Source organism: Myotis daubentonii, chromosome 1, assembly GCF_963259705.1.
Source record: "Myotis daubentonii chromosome 1, mMyoDau2.1, whole genome shotgun sequence".
NCBI lineage: Eukaryota > Metazoa > Chordata > Mammalia > Chiroptera > Vespertilionidae > Myotis > Myotis daubentonii.
In genome coordinates, this window is record NC_081840.1 from 95,134,833 (window position 1) to 95,155,450 (window position 20,618).

General features: G+C 38.6%; 1 protein-coding gene and 1 pseudogene across 9 annotated transcripts in view; both read left to right on the forward strand.

The window, feature by feature from the left end:
• The window catches only part of UPF2 (UPF2 regulator of nonsense mediated mRNA decay), a 124,358-nt gene extending 103,964 nt beyond the window's left edge, over positions 1–20,394 (forward strand). For 6 of the 9 annotated variants that reach the window (XM_059711433.1, XM_059711442.1, XM_059711451.1 and 3 more), the window contains 4 exons: positions 264–431; positions 10,042–10,183; positions 13,767–13,887; positions 19,117–20,394. In XM_059711433.1, the coding sequence (XP_059567416.1) occupies positions 264–431; positions 10,042–10,183; positions 13,767–13,887; positions 19,117–19,126 (441 nt within the window). In that variant the 3' untranslated portion in view covers positions 19,127–20,394. Of the gene's footprint in view, positions 1–263; positions 432–9,758; positions 9,853–10,041; positions 10,184–13,766; positions 13,892–19,116 lie in introns of those variants that run through there. The other 3 variants (XM_059711422.1, XM_059711414.1, XM_059711461.1) reach the window with 2 other exon arrangements.
• LOC132223242 (U2 spliceosomal RNA) lies at positions 1,603–1,804 on the forward strand (annotated as a pseudogene).
• Positions 20,395–20,618: the final 224 nt, after the last annotated feature.

Genomic DNA, 20,618 nt, shown 5'->3' on the forward strand with positions numbered 1-20,618 from the left:
AAATTTAGTAGAAGCAACAACATTGTGTGTTTGGCATGGAGAGGCCGGAGTGACAACCAGGAGCCAAGTCACAGTTCTTCCAAGACAGGTTAAGGGTTTGGGGGCCACGCAAGACAGTGGTTTCATCTCTATTTCACAAAGATTACTCAGACTCTAATTATTGTGATTTAAGAAATATAACACTTTATGAATTGTTTGCAATTTACATTGACATATGTCAGTGTGCCTTGGAGTATTTATATTCTTTCATTTCTGTCTTTAAGCAACGAAGTGGCGAATCTGTTAAAGTGCACCAACTTGATGTTGCTATTCCCTTGCATCTCAAAAGTCAGCTGAGGAAAGGGCCCCCACTTGGTGGTGGTGAAGGAGAGGCAGAGTCTGCAGACACAATGCCATTTGTCATGTTAACTAGAAAAGGCAATAAACAACAGGTAAGAAACTGCCCACTGTATTCGTAATTGTTATCAAATATAAGGAGTAACTATATTTTTTAGGTTCTAAATTGTTTTTTTTGCCTACAAGGGGAAAAGAGTTGGAAATATTCAGTGGTAGAAATAATTTCATCTAGTATATATTCAGAAGACACATCTCTGACTTGTACAGAATGGTATTTTTGAATGGAAAGGACATTTATTTCAGTAGGGAAGGTTCCTAAGTGTGCTCATAATGGGAAAGGAAAAAATGACAGGTACATCTCAAAAAACTGCTCAGGCCCTGCCCAGATAGCTAAGTTGGTTAGGGCGTTGTCCCTATACACCAAGGTTGTGGGTTCCATCCCCAATTAGGGCGTATACCAGCGGTCCTCAAACTTTTTAAACGGGGGCCAGTTCACTGTCCCTTAGACCGTTGGAGGGCCGGACTATAGTTTAAAAAAAAACTATGAATAAATTCCTATGCACACTGCACATATCTTAGTTTGAAGTAAAAAAACAAAACGGGAACAAATACAATATTTGTTTGTAGTTTGAGGCCGTAGTTTGAGGACCCCTGGCATATGCAGTAATCAATCAATGAATGCATAAATCAGTGGGACAACAAATCGATGTTTCTCTCTCTCTCATCTCTCTCTCTCTCTCTCTCTCTCTCTTTCTCACACACACACACACACACACACACACACACCCTCTTCCTCTCTTTAAGAAAAAAAAAATTGGGTAAAAATTTTAAAAAATAGGTTGATAATGAAAAAAAAGGAAAATTCTCAATTGTCACGGTTTTTCTTAAAAATAATTGTTTTTTGATCATGAATGCGTCTCCATTCTCCTTAGATTGCGTCCCTCTTCTTTCCTGTACTTCACAGATGACACTCAGAATCATTTCCCTGACTACTAAGCTGTTACTTCAGGGATTCATACATTGACAGCTTACATCCTGCTGAGGGATTTAGACAAACATCATATACTTGCAGATAGTGAAAAGTGCTATGAAGAAAATAAAGCCCAGCTCTCAGACACAACTCTAAGATATATCATGCATTACAAATGCTGTAAGAACATTTTTGAAATCAAGCTGTTGCTTAGAGTTGATGGAATCTTGTGATAATTGACAGCATTTTCTTGTTTAGTGGTATGTAAAATAATCTTCTAATAGAATCTTAGATTCATCGCTTCTCGGCCTTTTGGCTAAGATCAAGTGTAGAATCTTAGATTCTATGAAATAGGGTAGCTACCACAGCTTATCTTAGAGTCCAATACCTGGCTCCCACACTCATTCAAATAGTCATTTAACAGATATTTATTGTTTACTTGCTACGCACCATGTACTATTTTATGTGCAGAACATTAGGCAGGCAAACAAAGTCCCTCCTCTCTTGGGAGATTTCATTCTATTTGTGGAAGGCAGACAATAAAATACATAATGTCAGGTTGGTAAATTGCTATGAAGGAAAATAAAGCAAGATAAGAGGATAGAAAGCGACTGGGTTGGGCCATGAGAGGGAGATTGCTAATTTAGGTGCATGATCAGGGAAGACCTCTAATAAGGTATCACCTATAATGGAAGGGATATTCTGTTCCCTCCCTACCAGTGCACTCTCAAAGAGATGATTGCCTAAATTTTATCTCTGCTTTTGTCATGTAATTTCATAGTTACACAAAGGATCAAAGTTGCACAGTATACCATTATTTTGCTGTAGTGCAGGTAAATCTTGTGATTCAAGAACTATATGCTAATTAGAATGTGGAATGAACGCTGGAAAGGGTTTATATCATGACTCATTTTAATAGTTAACTTCAACTTAGGTTCAGAGCCCTGTTGTAACTTTTTCAGACACTGTCCTCGTAATTCCTTTCCAGCCATAAGGTCTTTCTTCATTCTCCAATTACGGTGCGTTCAGGAAAGTTTCACCCTGTCCCACCCACAGGTCAAAGTTAAACTCTCGTCTGTCCTCCACTCATTCTCTGGAAAAATTAGGAATTCTTTGAACTTCGCACACCTGCTGTCCTCAGTGCACATGGAACTGCTAGTTTACCACAGTTATCAGGATACTCAAAGTTCAGACTTTTTGCTTTTCTTGGGACTAAGTTTTCTGTGTTCGACTTTTCTATTTCTGTCATCACATTTCAGGTCTGCTTCATTTTATTAGTTTTTAAAAGCTTTCAGTTCTTAATACCAGATGTTTGGGCGCCAAAAAAGGGGTGTTTTGCCTCCCCTCCCCTATTTATCCCCCTATATCCTCTTCCACCTACCCTCACCCCCAATCACCACACTGTTGTTTGTGTCCATGAGTTCTTTCTCTATTTTTTTCTTTTTTGCTCAATCCCTCTATCTCCCCAACATCCTTGCCACCCAGCAGAACTGTTTGCCTGCTTTTTATGAGTCTGTCTCTATTTTGCTTGTTAGTTCAATTCATTAAATTCCACAGATGAGTGAAATCATATGGTGCTTATCTTTCTCTGACTGGTTTATTTCACTTAGCATAATACTCTCCAGGTCTATCCATGCTGTTGCAAAGAGTAAAATGTTCTTCCTTTTTACGGCTGAGTAGTTTTCAATTGTGTAAATGTACCATCGCTGTTAAAAAGGTGTGTTTTTTTATCGCTTCTTGGCCTTTTGGCTAAGATCAAGTGTAAAAAGGTGTGTTTTTTTATTGTGAAGGGCAGTACATACAACTTCAGTTAGCAATACCTTGGTTCCTATTCCCTTGCAGCTCTTGCAGCTCCTGAAGGAATATCATTACACAAGAGTAAATAAGTTTTTCATTTGTCCCTCCATTTTGTGAGGCACACATGAAAATTCATTATACCTTTGTCATCTTGTTTACCCCATATGACCTTTTCAGAATGGATAGGCATAAATGAAATAAAAACCTGTCTTAAAAATACTTTTGCGCTTTGAACAATAAATTTATTTTAGCAGACTTAAATTCTAACTCATATGGTTCAAAATAAGACAGTGTGCTTATTTCTTAGAAGGAATATTTTTAGTTTAAAGTGGGTAGATTATATACTGTGTAACCCATGTAACTTTATACAAAATGAGAAGTCCTTCTTAAAATGTAAAATTTTAATTCTTAAGGAACTAGTTTTATTGAACTTTATTAACATTCTCAAACGTGAAGTGAGAGTTCAGAGTACTTGGTTATTAAGTACATTTTAAACTCAAACTTTATTTGGAATTTTGGAAAATCTTCAACTTTATGAACATTATTTGAAGAAACATCACTGGTCTTTTGTGGTCTGAAAAAGAAAATATATTTTGTTCAGATTTTTATTTCTTTATTTGAGTTTTGGGTGTTGGCCCTTTGGTGCAATGGTTTTTCTAGAAATGTGAAATGTGTTGCCTTTATAGGAATCTTTGGTTCTTAAGTGAAAGATCTCTTTGTGCACAAATTTGTGCTCAGAAATAACTTCCTCCTGTAGTCATTAGGAAAACAAAAATTTATACCATTGAGGTGAGTAGGTAGAAAGAAAGAAGGATAATTCTATTGATAATTTATTTCTAGGTTTAAATATTTATAAATTAGAATACTGAGTTGAAATAAAATGTTTTGATTACTAAAATGTTTTAAATTAATAAAATCATGATGTTTTAAAGCTATTTAATTATTTTAAACAAATGCACAATATATTATAGTTTAATGCTTGTAAACAACCCTTTTTTCAGTTAATATTTAAAAGGAATCATTTGTTTTACATGTCTTTTGATAGTAATTGATACTATCTGTCATAATAACTTGGGATTATGTATATGTATTTGGATACATATATGTATTTTTTCTCAATTTCAGCTACAGTTATGAAGTAGCTTTATTTTTAAATTTATTTATTTTTAATATATTTGTATTGATTTTAGAGAGGAATGGGGGGGAGAGATAGAAACATAAGTGATGAGAGAATCATTGATCATTCATCAGCTACCTCCTGCACACCCCACACTGGGAATTGAGCCTGCAACCTGGGCATGGGCCCTGACTGGGAATTGCACCTTGACCTCCTGTTTCATAGGTCGATGCTCAGCCACACCGACTGGGCTAAATTTATTTTTTATTGTTGACAGTTTTATAAATGTCCCCCATTTCCCCCCCACTTTTCCTCCTCCACCCAGCCCCTTTCCCCACCCCAGGCCTTCACCACACTGCTATCCATATCCATGGGCTATACAGATATGCATATAAATTCTTTGGTTAATCTGTTTCTGTCCCCTCCACACACCTCCCCTCTGAGATGTGTCAGTCTGTTCCATGCATCCAGACCTCTGGACCTGTTTTGTTCATCAGTTTATTTTGTTAATTGAAGTAGCTTTAAAATACAGTGTAAATCACCATTACCCATTATCATATTCCAGGAAATCTAGTTGAGTGACTATAGTTTTTGCCATCTAATTTGCTATAAAGTAGTACCTCTCAAAGTATCTTAGCAGCTTTATGGTAAAGGCACATGGAGAGGGTGGCGTCAGAAAATTTGTCTCTTGTGCTCCCTGTATTTATTACTGTCACTTTTCTATTCTTTTAAAGCACATACTACTTGAGAACTTTCCCTTTTGTAAAACTTGTGTCAGGTCATAAAGTGTTTTTGTCTTTTATTTATAACTAGAGGCCTGGTGCACGAATTCATGCACTAGTGGGGTCCCTCAGCCTGGACTGCAGGATCAGGCCAAAACCGGCTCTTTGACATCTCCTGAGGGGTCCCGGATTGCAAGAGTGTGCAGGCCAGGCCGAGGGACCCTATTGGTGCACAATCGGGGCTGGGGAGGGACGCGGGAGGTTGGCCAGGTAGGGAGGGACCGTGGAAGGGCTCCAGGTCGTGTCCAGCCTGTCTCGCTCAGTCCTGATTGGCCGAACACCAGCAGCAAGCTAACCTACCAGTCAGAGAGCGTCTCTCCCCTGGTGGTCAGTGCACGTCATAGCGAATGGTTGAGTGGCCTTAGCATATCATTTGCATATTACACTTTGATTGGTTTAACGGCCGACCGGACACTTAGCATATTAGGCTTTTATTATATAGGATTATTTCCCTTTAGAAGATAACTTTCTAGAAGAAATCGTTAGTCTTAGAAATGAATAGAAAGTCTTTATTTTTCACGTTTTTTATCAGATAGTTCCAGAATTTATTTTGCAATATTTTATGCTGTTTCATTAGTATGCTTAGTACCATCATCATTAGGCTTGACATTACTCATTTATGAAGGAAATTTTAAATGTTGTTCTCAGTAATCTCATAAGGGGAAAAAATGGCCACTCTATTTTCTTTCTGAGTGTGTTAATATGACAGATAAAAGCATATTAGAATTGCAGCTTGTGATTTCATGGTGATCAAGAAATTATCCATCTACATTTCTTATTGGGCTGGTATGATTGAGTACTTTGTAAAACAGTACTCTGTCATTCGCTCTGTGTTTGCATATATTTACCCTTGCCATCTCAAATAAGTCATCTTATTTGATACTAGGAACAGAGAATGTCTTAAAAGCTAATAGATATTTTATATTTTACTGAGTCAATACTCAACATTGCCTAGAATTTCTACCATAATAAAAATAATAAAGTAATTGTGATAAGAACAATAAGTTAAAATCTATTGATTTCATACTATACTTTAGATGTTCTTTTATATGCAATTATATCTTTAAAATTAATATATTAATTTATGTATCTCTGTCTGTTGATTTATACTAAAAAGGTACGTTTTACTTACCTTTACCTTGGATATATCTGCTAACCAGATTTCTCAATGGTTCTATTAAGAAATTACTTTAAATCCACATTCTGGAAATTATTCTCATAGTTATAGTCTTCCTCTCTAGAATTTGACATTATTCCCTCTTGTGTTATAGTAATTTGTCCCAGCTCTCTTTACAATGTCTACTTTAATGAGGCTTTTTTTCTACCAATAGTTTATAGCACCTGAATTTGAAATACAGGTGCAACAGAATGCTTTCCACATGAATAGTGCTGGAAAAAAAAAGAATTTCACTATGAATTACTATGACATTAAGATAACTACTGTTTAACAAGGGTAAATTTATTATGTTTTGTTTCACATATTGGATGCATATAAACTCATTCTGAGCTGAACTTTTTCATTAACTTGGGCAAGTCCTGGCAGATACAGTGCATTCTGCTATAGATCACTACACAGGCCTAAGGACAGGTGTATGGATGTAGTTAAGGATTTCAGTTTCTGCTTGTTGGTTATCAATGTCATTTTTCTAAGAAGGTGATTTTTTTAAAAAGTGACTTGTGAGTTTATTTTGCTAGTAGTTTTATTTTCAGAATGTATAGGAAATAGTGAGGGAGACTGTTATTCTGAACTTCAATACATTTAAATGCATTACCAATAGGTAATATTTATGGAGTACCCATAATGTGCTAGGTACTATCTTGTGCACTTTACGTATTTTTTACATACTCATTTAATCCTCACAGCAACCCTAAAAGGTAGTATTGATCTCCTCATTTTACCTATGAGAGAAAGGACATTCTTAACTGATTAGCTAGGTCACATTAATAAGTGATAGGGCAGAGATATGAACCCAGTCTGACTACAAAAATTCAGCACTGCCAGGCAAGTAGGTATTTCATGAAATAATTGATTGTAATGTAGAAATGAAAGGAAACTTGGAGAAGGGGCAGAAAAAAAGATAGTATAGAATTCATAATTGTGAAAGCAGGAAAAATTGCCCATCATCAGACCCATATACACTAGAATTAGGAAATAAGCAGCCTACAACCAGCAATTTTTAAAGGAGATATGGTTCAATAAAATGAGGTGCTTTCTTAAAAAACTGTGTCCAGGGTCATGGGGACAAGTAAGGGTAAATCCCACTGCTTGTGGAGAGGGTGTGGGAAAAACACCATTAACTTTTCTTTTTATCAAGAAGAAAGATTTCACCTTGAAAGGGCAAATTAAAGATTGAGTAAAATCACATAGTGTCAAAAGGGATAATTTATTTATTTTAAATGAGTCCTAGTTTTCAGGCATAAACAAATTATATTCTCAAGGACTAAAAGACTCATAGTGGGCAAATATTTCCTTTTGCAAAGAGCAGGAAAAATAAATTCTGAAAACTATACAGTCTAGTAAAGTTGATGTCAACTTTTAGCATAATTCTAGATTGGGTTTTAAAATAGATGGTTTTGGTGATTAGGAAAAGAAAATTAAAACTGAAAATATTACTGTATACTCACTAGAATGGCTAAAATAAGCAAGTATTGACAAGGATGTGCAGGAACCAGAACCCTCTTCCACTACTAGTAGAAGGGTGCAGCCACTTTGGAAAACATTTTCGCAGTTTCTTAAAAAGTAAAACACTAGCTAATTCCAGCAGTTTTCATTTAAGAAAATAAATGTGTCCACATAAACATTTGTACGTGAATGTACAACTGTATTTATAATAACCCAAAACTAGAATCACCAAGTGCTATCAACAAGCAAATGGATAAACAAATTGTAGTATATTTATACTAGGGAATACTATTCTACAATAATTCTACAATACAAAGAAATGAACTGCTGATACATACAACAACATAGTTGTATTTCAGAATCATTGTGCTAAGTAAAGAAGCTGGATAGCCCTGGCCAGCGTTGTTTAGTGGTTAGAGAGTTGGTGTGTTCACTGAAGCACCTCAGATTCAATTCCCAGTCAAGGGCACGTACCTGGGTTGTGGGTTCGCACCTTGCCCCGGTCAGGGCGCATACAGGAGACAATCAGTTGATAGATGTATATCTTCCTTCCTTCCTCCCTCCCTCCCTCCCTCCCTCCCTCCCTCCCTCCCTCCCTTCCTTCCTTCCTTCCTTCCTTCCTTCCTTCCTTCCTTCCTTCCTTCCTTCCTTCCTTCCTTCCTTCCTTCCTCTCTCTCCCCCTCTCCCCCTCTCTCCCTCTCTCACTCTCTCCCTCCCTCTCTCCCTCTCTCTCTCCCTTTCTCCCTTCCTCTCTCTCCTCTCTCTTCTTCTCCTCCTCCTCCCCCCCCCCCCGCCTCTCTCTCTCTCTCATCTTTCCTTCCTTCCCTCCCTTCCACTCTCTCTGAAAAGCAATGGAAAAAATATCCTCAGGTGAGGATTAACAAAAAAAGCGGAAAAAAAAAAAAAAGCTGGATAAAACAATATGGGTTGTATAGTTTAATGTATATAAAATTTTAGAAAGTGCAAACTAATCAATAGTGACAACAGGTCAGCAGTTACCTGGGGGTAGGATAGAGGAAGAGGTGGGTTACAAAGAGGGACAAGAGGAACATTTAAAAGTGATGAATATGCTCATTATCTCATGTGTATGTGTATGTCAAAACTCATCAAAGTTTACATTTAAAATATGTACAGTTTACTGTATGTTAAGTATGCCTCACTAAAGTTTTTTTTTTTTAAAGATGGTTTGAGCTCATAATAGAGAGTAATAGTTGCAAAGAATTCGTTATATCAAACTTAGTTCATTGGGGAGAGGGATGCGGTTTATGCTGGTAGCTAAATGGATTACCTTAAATATATTTTTGTTTCAATATGTGGGATATTTAATTATCTGTATTGTGATAAATACAAAATGTAGTTAGTTTGGTTTGTAGATTGTTTCACGACCGCACTTAATATTTTTCACTTCATTGTATCTGGCTTTAGTGTTCTGGGTATTAACATTTTAAGAAAAACATTGACTATGTACATCATAAAAGAGAATAAATACCAAGAAAGGACATCTGAGATAATACAGAGAATCAAATTGTCAACTCAGATTCAAATGAATTGGCGTCCTTGTGCAGTTTTAAGCTTTACTAATAATTTTAAGGATGCAGGCGTTTAAAAGGCATAGGTCAATCAGGCAGAAGTTTGGGATTCTGAGCACAGCTGTCCATGTCCTTCCTTTCTGCATCAGACATGCCTTTGGTTCAGAGTATTAGAGGAGGTCTCTTTAAGTTAGGGGTGCAAATTATACCCAGCAGAGAGAATTTAGGTTACAAAGCATCTCCATTTATTACTCAGATAGTTGCATAGGTTTTATCTTACTTTGTTTACCGTGCGCAATTATAAACCAAGGACATCCTGCTAAAAACAAAAACATTCCATAGATAAGGACTCTCTTCCATAACAGAAATAGATCTTGTATGTCAGTTCCTTAACTCTTCCTTCTTTCCAACATCACAGCTATCTTGAGAACTATGAAGGTCTGTGAATACTGAAGGTGGGCTAGATTTGTTCAGTATGGTTCAGGAGGGCAAAACTGGTTCCAGAGGATAGAAATGAAAAGGATGAGATTACAGTTTGCTACATTAAAGCCTTTCTGACAATTATATGAGAAGGTCTACAAAATGGAAATGCTCTCATTGCTAGGTGTGTGCTGCCAAACAGGGTGCAGGGAAGAGGAGCTTCTGCTTTTCATGCAGGTTGAACTTGATGGTCTCCACTTCCCATCCAAATCTAATAGGTTTGTCTTTAATAAAGTAGTATTATTTTCTGTATATGTTATTAGATTTTACTGTCTTTACTGACTTACAGGAAAGGAAAGACATTATTTTTCTAAACTCATTTAATTCTACTTGCTATTTTTTTTGAAATCTTTTTTTCCCCTCTTGATTTTCACAAGTCATTTGTGATTTCCTTTTCCCCCCCTCAGTTTAAGATCCTTAATGTACCCATGTCTTCCCAACTTGCTGCAAATCACTGGAACCAGCAACAGGCAGAACAAGAAGAAAGGATGAGAATGAAAAAGCTCACACTAGATATCAATGAACGACAAGAACAAGAAGATTATCAAGGTATAAAACTATTTATAGGACAGAAATATAAAAATTTGATTCCTTTAGGGTTTTTAAAATATAGAATATAAAAGATATGTTGACCTTTTCATACTGTGTATATATATATATATATATATATATATATATATATATATATATATTTAGTCTGAGAAGTTGAATGTTTTTTGTAGTCCATTCTATCTTCATTTTTTTCTCACCTATTTGTAAAATAAAAATAATTGTCATCATAATTTGCTAATTCCATAATTAATTTAGATTCTATACCATTAGAGCTATGTTTGCAGATGAGATAATAAATTTTTAATCATGTTGTCAGCCAAACTGTGAGCAAATTAACTCAACAAATATTTATTATCTTTTTTTGCCTATTTGGGAATCCTGGTCTTGAGGAACCTTTGTTCCTTCTGATTTGAGGGTATGCTCAAATTAGACTCTACTTTTATATAGACATACTTCACATTCTTGGATTAACTGGAACCTTATGCAAAGAATCCATGGATACCTCATAAGCCAGCTTTTTGGCATCTCTGTGGCACCCAGATTCTAGAGCCATAATATGGTCTATATATATATAAAAGCCTAAGCAACCAAATGACCAGTCGCTGTGATATGTACTGACCACCAGGGGGCAGATGTTTAACACAGGCGCTGCCCCCTGGTTGTCAGTGTGCTCCCACAGCCAACCTCCTGGGGCCCCTGCCCCTGGCCAAGTTTTTGCTGCCCTGATTGGCCCCAATCGCTGGCCAGGCCGAGGGACCGTACCCGTGCACGAATTTGTGTACCAGGCCTCTAGTTGTTTATATACTAGAGGCCCAGTGCACAAAGATTTGTGCACTTGTGGGGGAGGGGGGTCCCTCAGCCCAGCCTGTGCCCTCTCGCAGTCTGGGACCCCTCAGGGGACGACCACCTGCTGGCTTAGGCCTGCTCCCCCGGGGGGATTGGGCCTAAGATGGCAATCAGTCATCCCCCTGGCAGCTCGGCAGCCCTCGGGGGATGTCCACTTGCCAGCAGGGAGCAAGCCTAAGCTGCAGTCAGACATCCTTAGCGCTGCTGAGAAGGCAGGAGAGGCTCCCACCACCACCGCTGAACTGGCAGCCATCAGCCTGGCTTGTGGCTGAGCAGAGCTCCTCCCCTGTGAGAGCACCCTGACCACCAGAGGGCAGCTCCTGCATTGAGCATCTGCCCCCTGGTGGTCAGTGTGTGTCATAGTGACCAGTCATTCCCAGTCCTTCTGCTGTTAGGGTCAGTTTGCATATTACCCTTTTACTATATAGGATAGAGGCCTGGTGCACAGGTGGGGGCTGGCTGGTTTGCCCTGAAGGGTGTCCCGGATCAGGGTGAGGGTCCCGCTTGGGTGCCTGGCCAGCCTGGATGAGGGGCTGAGGGCCGTTTTCAGGCTGGTGGGCAACTGAAGCTCCCAGCCTCTCCTTTTTTTCTGTTTTCTGTTGTTTTTTATTCTGGGATTTATTTACCTTCTATAGCTGTCACTGGAGCTGAGAGCCGGCTCCAGCTCTGAGGCCCAGCTCCAGCTCTGAAGCTGCGGCTGGCTGAAAGCAGGTATCTGGGTTTGTTTAGCTTCTATAATTGAAACATTGTTGCCATCACTGCCGCTCTAAGCTCTGAGGCCGAAGCTGGCTGAAAGCAGGTATCTGGAGCTTGTTTAGCTTCTATAATTGCAGCATTGTTTCTTAGACTGCAGCTCAGAGGCTGGCAGCGGCAGGCAGGGAATGTTGGCTTCCTCCATCACTGGAGCAAGCAAGCCTCCTGTTCGCTTCAGCTGCCTGGCTGCTGGCTGCCATCTTGGTTGGCGGTTAATTTGCATATCGCCCCGATTAGCCAATGGGCAGGGTAGCGAAGTTACGGTTAATTACCATGTTTGTCTATTATTAGATAGGATTGTACTGACAAACTGTCTTAAAAATATATATATATATATATATATATATATATATATATATATATATATATTTTTTTTTTTTTTCTATTGATTTCAGAGAGGAAGGGAAACGGGGAGAGAGAAACATCAATGATGAGAGAGAATCATCGATTGGCTGCCTCCTGCATGCCCCCTACTGGTGATTGAGCCCACAACCCAGGCATATGCCCTAACCTGAATCTAACTGTGCCCTCCTTCTTGGTTCATAGGCTGATGCTCAACCACTGACCCACACTGGCCAGGCTGACAACATGCTTTTTTGTGCAAGAAATTGTTGTGTAAATAAATACTCAGTTTTCTGTCTTTAAATCCCACATCTAGCATCTCCTCTTGCAGTCGACAGCATTCTTTTTTAAAATAATATAATTTTTTATTGTTGAAAGTATTGCATGTCTTCCCCTTTTTCCCCCATTGGCCCCTCCAGCCCATGCCCACCCCCCACCCCAGACATTTACCCCCCTATTGTCTGCATAGACAGCATTCTTAATAATCCTATATAATAAAGAGCTAATGTGCAAATGGTCCTCGCGCTGGGGCCGGGGGACCTGAGGCTGCGCCCCCCTGCGGGGCTTGATGGGGGTGGGGCTGGTCGGGTCTGGGTCTCGTGCGATTTCAAGGTGCGCACGGGTGGGTGGGGACTTGACTCTGGGTCCTGCAGCGCACACCCGCCTCTGACAGGAGGGAGATTTTCATATACATTTTGCTAATTTTCTTTCATCTCTGACACTTCTATTATAGAGGAAGGACAAATAGCAATATTAAAAATATTTCCTCTAATTAATTCCCTCTTAATGTGCATGAATTTCGTGCACTGGGCCACTAGTCTATATATATAAAAGCCTAAGCAACCATCCAACCGTTTGGCCAATTTTCTAGTAGCTATGATGCACAGTGACCACCAAGGAGCAGATGCTCGGACCAGTAGAAGAGGGAGCCTGATTCCTTGTGGAACTGGCCGTGGGTTAGGTTGCTGTTGGGGCACTGTTGGCCCCAAATCTGCTTCACCCGTACCCTGAACCCATCGGGGGATGTTGGAGGCCCGGTGCACTGATTTGTGCACTGGTGGGGTCCCTTGGCCTGGCCTGCACCCTCTCACAATCCAGGACCCCTCGGGGGATGTCGGAGAGCCCAATCCCTGCAGGCCAAGCCGAGGGACCCCACTGGGCCTCTAGTAAATAATAATAGCTAATACTCAGTATAACTATGGGCCAGACACTGTTTTATGTACTTTTTCAAAGAATTTAATCCTCACAATTCTATAAATGATTATTATTCACATGTTACATTTAGGGAAACTCAACCCAAAGTTCACAAGTAATTAGTAGCAGCGCTGGGATTTGAACCAATACTATCCTGTTCCAAACACTGCTTGTAATTACTATATACTGCATCTCATACTGTTTTACTGCCTCACAAGATACTTACATAGAGCCAAATTGACAATAAGGGAGACATTGGGTTTTAAAGAGTGCATCTCATTTCTTGATATAATCTTTCAGTATTTAATCATTTTAATCTGTTTAATGGTCATTTTTCTTTAGTCAGCAACCTGACTGAACTTGATCTCCCTAGGGTTTTATATGCTTCATGGGGGAGAACATTTACCAGAGTTCACCACCTTTTCTGTTTTGCTCCTCATGACAGAAATGCTGCAGTCTCTTGCCCAGCGCCCAGCTCCAGCAAACACCAATCGTGAGCGGAGGCCCCGTTACCAACATCCAAAGGGAGCGCCTAATGCGGATCTAATCTTTAAGACTGGTGGGAGGTAGGACTGTTCCTCTCATTTCTCCCTTAGTTCTTCTGTGAATAAATTAGGTAATTCTGGATTATAGTTAATGATAAAGACCTAATTATTAGCAAAATAGAAAAGTCTGTGTTGTAGGTATTTGAGAAAAGAAACCTTATTTATAAAATAGTTACAGGTTTTTGGTTTTTTCTTAAGTCTTGATTTCAGCCACACTGATTTTGGCTTTCACTCTCCAAGGGGTCTTTTCCGTTTTTAAGTTTTTTCTTTTGCAATTTTAGAGAAGACTGGTTTATAGATTAGTCTGAGAGAAACCATAGGCTTTGTGTTAGGATCTCTCAGGTCAGTGTTTAGTCATCTTAATATTTACAAAAACTCAAAACCTGCTTGCTATACTTTCAAGCAAGCAGGTTGCGTTTGTTTTGAGTTATTTTGTTTGTTTTTTAAATGATGAAATGTCCTGCTGGGATTTATGTCATTTCTACTTGAACTTAAATTGCTAAACCTTAAATAATTAAAACTCTATAAGGAATTTCACATAGAACATGTTTCCTAATAAAGCCTCTGTTTTTTTTTTTTTTTTTAAATCTGCTTTTAAAGAATGAAATTATTCAAAGATATTCTGGGACCTCATCTAAAACTTATACCATCAACTCAATTTTCTTTCTTGTTGTCGGGTTATGACCCAAAGTGGCATTAGCTTTGCTGCTCTTACTGAGCTCTCTCTGAGGATTAGTGTTTAGGCTGAAGCCATACAACAGACCCAAGATGTCACCTTGTTTTGGGGGGCAGATGAACAGGTGTAGAAGGAAGTGTGCTGGGAGTAGTAGCAGGAGTAGCTTATTGTTGAGGAGAGTCATGAAAATGCAGATGTTGTTTGAACCTATGTCTTTTACTCACTAATATACTTGTGTGTTCCTAATGATGGTTTTCTTTGAACTATATGTTCAGGCAACTTGAATCAAATTGAAATTTAGAAAATTGGTTTGTCATGACTGTTTAGGGATCTGTTTTTAACGTCTATTAGCTATAATGTTTTTAGAAATTCAAATTAGAAATGCTGGGGAAAAAGGAAAAGAAATGCTATACAAACCCATCTAATTAAGCATAGTAAGATATTAGGTTATATTTAATTACCCAAATTTCATTAAAGTTCTTTAATAAAATCTTTGATTGCTGCCAAAATGTAGAGGCAGCTAGCTAGATTAACATGCCATGGAAATATTAGTTTCCTGCTTTTATATTTTTTTAGAGTAGCTTTAAATAAATATCACAGTGTTCTTGATAATATCTGTTTCCTTTTTTTGTCTTGTGATTGGAGGAAAGAATTGTTAGAATATTTTTATCCTGATGTTCTCTATCAAGTTCACCTGTCCATATTGCAAGTGTAGCATCTTCCTAATTGATACACAATTGATATCTGTAGTAGGGTTTGCTCCTCTCAACTTACATGCATCCAGCACCTACCAGGGATTCAGTCCTACACTATGGAAAACTAAAAAATTGGGGGAAAAACATGTTAACCCTCAGTCTATTTATATAGTCCACTGGGAAAACCAAGTACAGGTAACTTGAGAGAGCTAATTCTGCCCTAGTCATATCCTTTAAAAAATCATTGAAAGTCTGTTAAGTACCAAGCATTTCTTAGGTGGTAGGGAACAAAAATATTGGAAAACAGTAGAGTAAACTTATATGTTATAATGGATGTATATATGAACACAAAGGCATGCCTTTCTTAATTTGGCACCAGTTTTTCAGTCATTTTTCAAAATTTTTGTTAACATTTCTGTTTTTATTTCCTCCCTCCAGCTCTGCCTGCCCCTAGTTAGGCAAACTTGGGAGAATTGGCCACATTTGTTCTTTCTCACCTTTCACTGTGAGGCTAACTGAAATCTGCTGTCTTCCTGCCTTTTCACTGAAACTGCCTTTCAGCCACCAAGCTGCCTCTGAATGCTTCGTTCAGGAGTCTTTGAGGCTATCAGAGCACTTAGCATGTGGACCATCCTTTTCTTCTTGGCACACTCTCTTCACTTCACTTGGCTCTGCTGTCTTCTAGTCTTTCTTTTCTTTCACTGACTCCACCTACTTCTGTCTCCTTGTTCCTTTCTGGACTTGCCTCTGCCTAGAGATACTGTGTCTTTAGTTTCTGACTATATCCAACTATCTTCTAGACAGCCACCTAAATGTCTCAGAGGAACTTAAACCTCAGTGTGTCCCCAACCCCCAAGCCACTCTGCTCCCGTTCTCTGGCTTAGTGAATAGAAACACTGCCCACCCAGTTGTTCAGACTACAAATTTCCCTCAATTTCCATATCTAGTTAATTAACAAATTCTCTAATTCTACTGCTGTATGGCTCTTACACTTTCCCATTTTATTCCACTTCTACTGCAAGATCCTAGATCCAGCTACCATCACCTCTCATTGCATCATTGCCAGCAGCCTCCTGATCTACTTCTGTTTCAGTTTCAACCCCTTCTATTTTATTGTCTCTGCTGTACCCACAGTGTTCTTTCTAAAATGAAATCCGCTGTTTGATTATGTGAGCTCTTTAGTGGGTCCTCATAGCTTGTAGGATAAAGTCCAAACTCCTCCACTTGGTTAACATGTTGAGAGTGTACTACCTTATTGGTTTTATCTCTTGCTATTTCCCCCTCTACTCCCAACCAAGCTGGCCTTTTAGTTCTTTTATCGTTTTTTTACCTCCCTCTGTTTGGAACCCTCTCGTGCTTTTCCCCGGGCAACACTGCTCCTCCAGCAGGTGTCTCCTTGGTATTCTAAAGTCTGACATAGGTCAGTATGTATTTGCTGCCCTGGCTCAGGGTCTTTCCAAAGACACTGCTAATCACTTGCTAGCTTGCCTATATTCCCCGTGAGGTTGAAGAATGGGGGCAGAGGCAAAGCCATTATAATTCCTCCGTAGCTTTTAGTGCCTAGCACATAGATGCTCAGTAAATATTTATTGAATGGACAAAGGGTCTTTTACAAGTCTATGTGTAGTCATTTAATAAACTTTTTCCACCTGTTCTGCTCCCTAGCTCTTCTCCCTCTTATTTCCTGATTTTTTTATGAGAATCCCAACTCTTGAGCTACCCTCTGTACCTGGTTTAACTATCTTTTTAAAATCATAACTCAAAAAGTAAAATCCTAACTTGTCCATCACTCTTGAAAATGGCTCTCTGCCAACTATTGTGATATTTCCAAAACTAGTGCTGCTGTTACAGTGTCCTTGGGATAGCAGTGTAGAGGAACAAGCAGACATGTAAATGTGAGCTTTTTTTAGTCTGTTGAGCACCAAATGTTTTTTAAACTTGTTTTTAAGTGAACAAATGTAGTCACACTAACTGATGGGGTGGATTTTCCTGGTGGTTTGGTGCCTCTTTGTTTTCTTTTATTTTTAACGCCGGGCCAGACTTAGCAGAAAGATGTATATGTAGAGCAGTGGTTCACCAGATGTCTTCAGGAGAACATGCTGAGTGGGGAATTCCTATACAAAGGAATAAAAAGAAAATTCTGTGAATGAGGTCTCAAAAACTGTTTTCAATTTGGCTCTTAACCTAGCTAGTGCTTTAAAAATAAGTTATTAATATTGTTGATGCTATATGGCAGATAAAGGGAAGATTATTTAGAAACTGGTTATCAAACCAGCTTAATGTTTTCCTTACCTGTGGATTTTGATAAGGTTCTGAGGCATTATGGTTTTTTTCATTTTCTAATCAGGATTGAAAGGGGCTATAAGTTAAAATCTCAGTCTTTCTCATGGGGTAGTAATGCTCTAACATTTGTTTATAACAAATTAAAATACCAGAAATGCTCTAAGTAAACAATTATCTGGGTATCTTATAGTGCAGAACAAGGTTGTTTTCCACTCTGCTAGTGTTGAAAAAACTACAACTTAGCATCTTTGGCAGGTGTTAGTACTAATGTGGTTAATATGCTGCAAATTCATATGGATTATATCCCTGCTCCTTAAACTTTAAAATATGTATTTTAATCATCTTGACTTTTGTTAAACTGCTGGTTCTGATTAGTTTCTAACAAGCTCCAGGTAATATTAAAACTGAGTAGCAAAGGGTTACAGACTATCAGACTTTTTTTAACCCATCTTAAGGAGAATGTGCATATTTTATTAGATATTCTTTTTATGTTCTTATTGTAAGGTTAAATAAGTGATAGTTTTGTTAAAAATAGAGTCCCTCTGGAATCCAGAGTGTAAATTATAAGTACTTTTTGGGCTCTTACATTTTTTAAATCTCTCAGAATCATTGTTTGCTTATAAACTAGTCAAGTGGCACCCCCTACACTATAAGTGATATAAGTGTGTCTTATTTACCAAGGACTAGGAACATTTTTTGCCTATCGTTCATTGAATTTACTTAAAGTATTCTATTTTAGACCATTGCTTTCTCTTGATTTCAGGAGACTTTTCTCTTTCTCTCAGGGAATACTTGTGTTAATTAACCTTTTTACCATTTAGTTCAGTTCTGCATGAATATGTACTTTTTTATATTTGGATTTTATTCTTTGGAAGTTTCTTGCTAATGTACTTGTCTTGTGGAAAACTGATTGTTAGTTTGCTAGAGCTGCCATAAGAAAGTACCACAAACTGGGTGACTTAACAGAACTGTTTGCCTCACAGTTCTGGAGGCCGGAAATCCAAAGTCAGTGTATATGCATAGTTGGTTCCTACTGACGGCTGTGAGGGAGAACTGTTCCAAGCCTCTCTCTCAGCTTCTGATGTTTTGCCAGCAATTTTTGGTGCCCTTTGGCTTCTGCATCATCATCTGATCTCTGCCTTCATCTTCATGGGCAGAATTCTGCTTGTGTGTCCAAAACCCCCCTTGTACTAAGGACATGGTTATACTAGATTAGGGGCCCATCCTACTCTGATATGGCCTCTTCTTAACTGATTACATCTGCAATGACCCTGTTTCCAAAGAAGGTCACATCCTGAGGTACCAGGAATTTAGACTTCAACATGAGTTTGGAGTGTACACAATTCAACCATAACAAAAATCACAAATTCTCAGCATCTTAGAAAGTAGTTGTAGGAAAGATACCCTGATCACTGTCAGAATTGCTTTTTTTAGTGCCCCTTTTCAGGCTCCTATTGTCTTAATCCAATAAGAGTTTGTGTGCTCTTTAAAAAGCACTGATTAGTAAACAATGGCTGGTGGTATTTAGGGGTTTTTTCTTGCCAGAGGTTTGTCCTCAGTACTAGTTCTTTAACCTTGCCCTGTTTGTGCTTCTAGGAGACGTTGATCCAGCAGCACGTGTCATTTCATTAGGTCCTGTATCTGATGTTGTGGATAGTGGAGTCCTCCAGCAATTGAATGAGAGCAGTGGACACATCTCAGCATGTCGGTCTAGAGAGTTGCGAATCTGAACAACCTGGGACAGGCTGGGGCCATGAGGCAGAAACAGCAGCCTCTGCCAACACCGGAACAAGCCGCTTCCAGATAAGGCATAAATGGCCTTTTGTAATGGAAATCACGTGAGGGTTAATCTTCTCTGAGAATGGCAGTCAAGAAATGAGATGGTTAACTTGACTACTGAGCAGTTACACCCAGAAGAGCGTCTGAGATGACTGAGCAGGAGAAGAAGTGATTGTAATGGTAATGGTATGGGGGAAATGAACTTGAGTTTTAAACTTGATTTGAGTTACAGTGTCTCTGAATTGAACATCCCATGTTGGAAGAAGATACATTTGGGGGCTCCAGAACTACAGTAGGAAAGTATAGCGCAAGCAGTAAAATCTTCTAGTAAAAACTTACATGCAGGACAACAAAATGATGAAAAATATCAAAGTACCAGATAATCCACCAGGAAGGCTTTTGTTTAGGAATTTGTTTCAAGCGGAACAAGGGATGAGGGACAAAAATCAGTTTTATCCATCAGAGTCAGTGATATAAAATTGCCTATTTGGGTAAAAGAAAAATGTGAAAGACTGTTAGTATAACAAAGAGCATGGATTCAGATGGCTTAGGGAAGTCACACCAGCCCGAGAAGAGGGATTCTGAGCCCATTGTAAGTATCATTGAAAACAAATGTGCCAGTCAGCATGTCACAGAAAATGGACGAAGGACAGCAAGAAGTGGATCAGAAGATTTTGTTGACCTTCATGGGTTTACAGCCTCTGTCTCTAAACAAAGTATGGAAACAGTAGAGCTTTTATTTTGCTTTTGTTTTTGTTTTGTTTTGTTCCTTCCCCCTCCCCCCAAATAGAAATGAGGGTTCTTAGTCTGTTTCTGGCAATCTGTTAATTTATTAGGATAGTTGTCTTTCGTTTGCTTTTCAATAGGCATAGTAAATTTAGTTAAAGAGCACATCTGTATGCTACAACTTGATTACATCTTTTTTCTAGCTATTTTGCATTTTTTCTTTTACCATGTTTCAGTTTCTGCATGTAGAATTAAATAAGAAACAAAACTTGTAAAGTTGTAACATTTCACATGGAAATGCTGCCCAATCTTCACCAGCTTCAGAAATCTGACCTTTGCCGATGCTGCAATAAAGTGTTGTAATTTAGATATGCTGTAGTTGGGTTTTATTTGGTTTTGGAAACCTACTAAATGGATAAATCAGTATCTTCCAAGGTCATCTTCATCCTTTATAAAGTTGTCTCAGAGACAATTTCTTTAGCATGTCACTAGTATTGTTGCTCTCACTTTAGCATTCTGTATTTGCATTGTTTTCCTGGGTGCCTGAGTTATTAGCTTACCTTTGGGTCAGTACAAAAAGTAGCCTGTGGAGT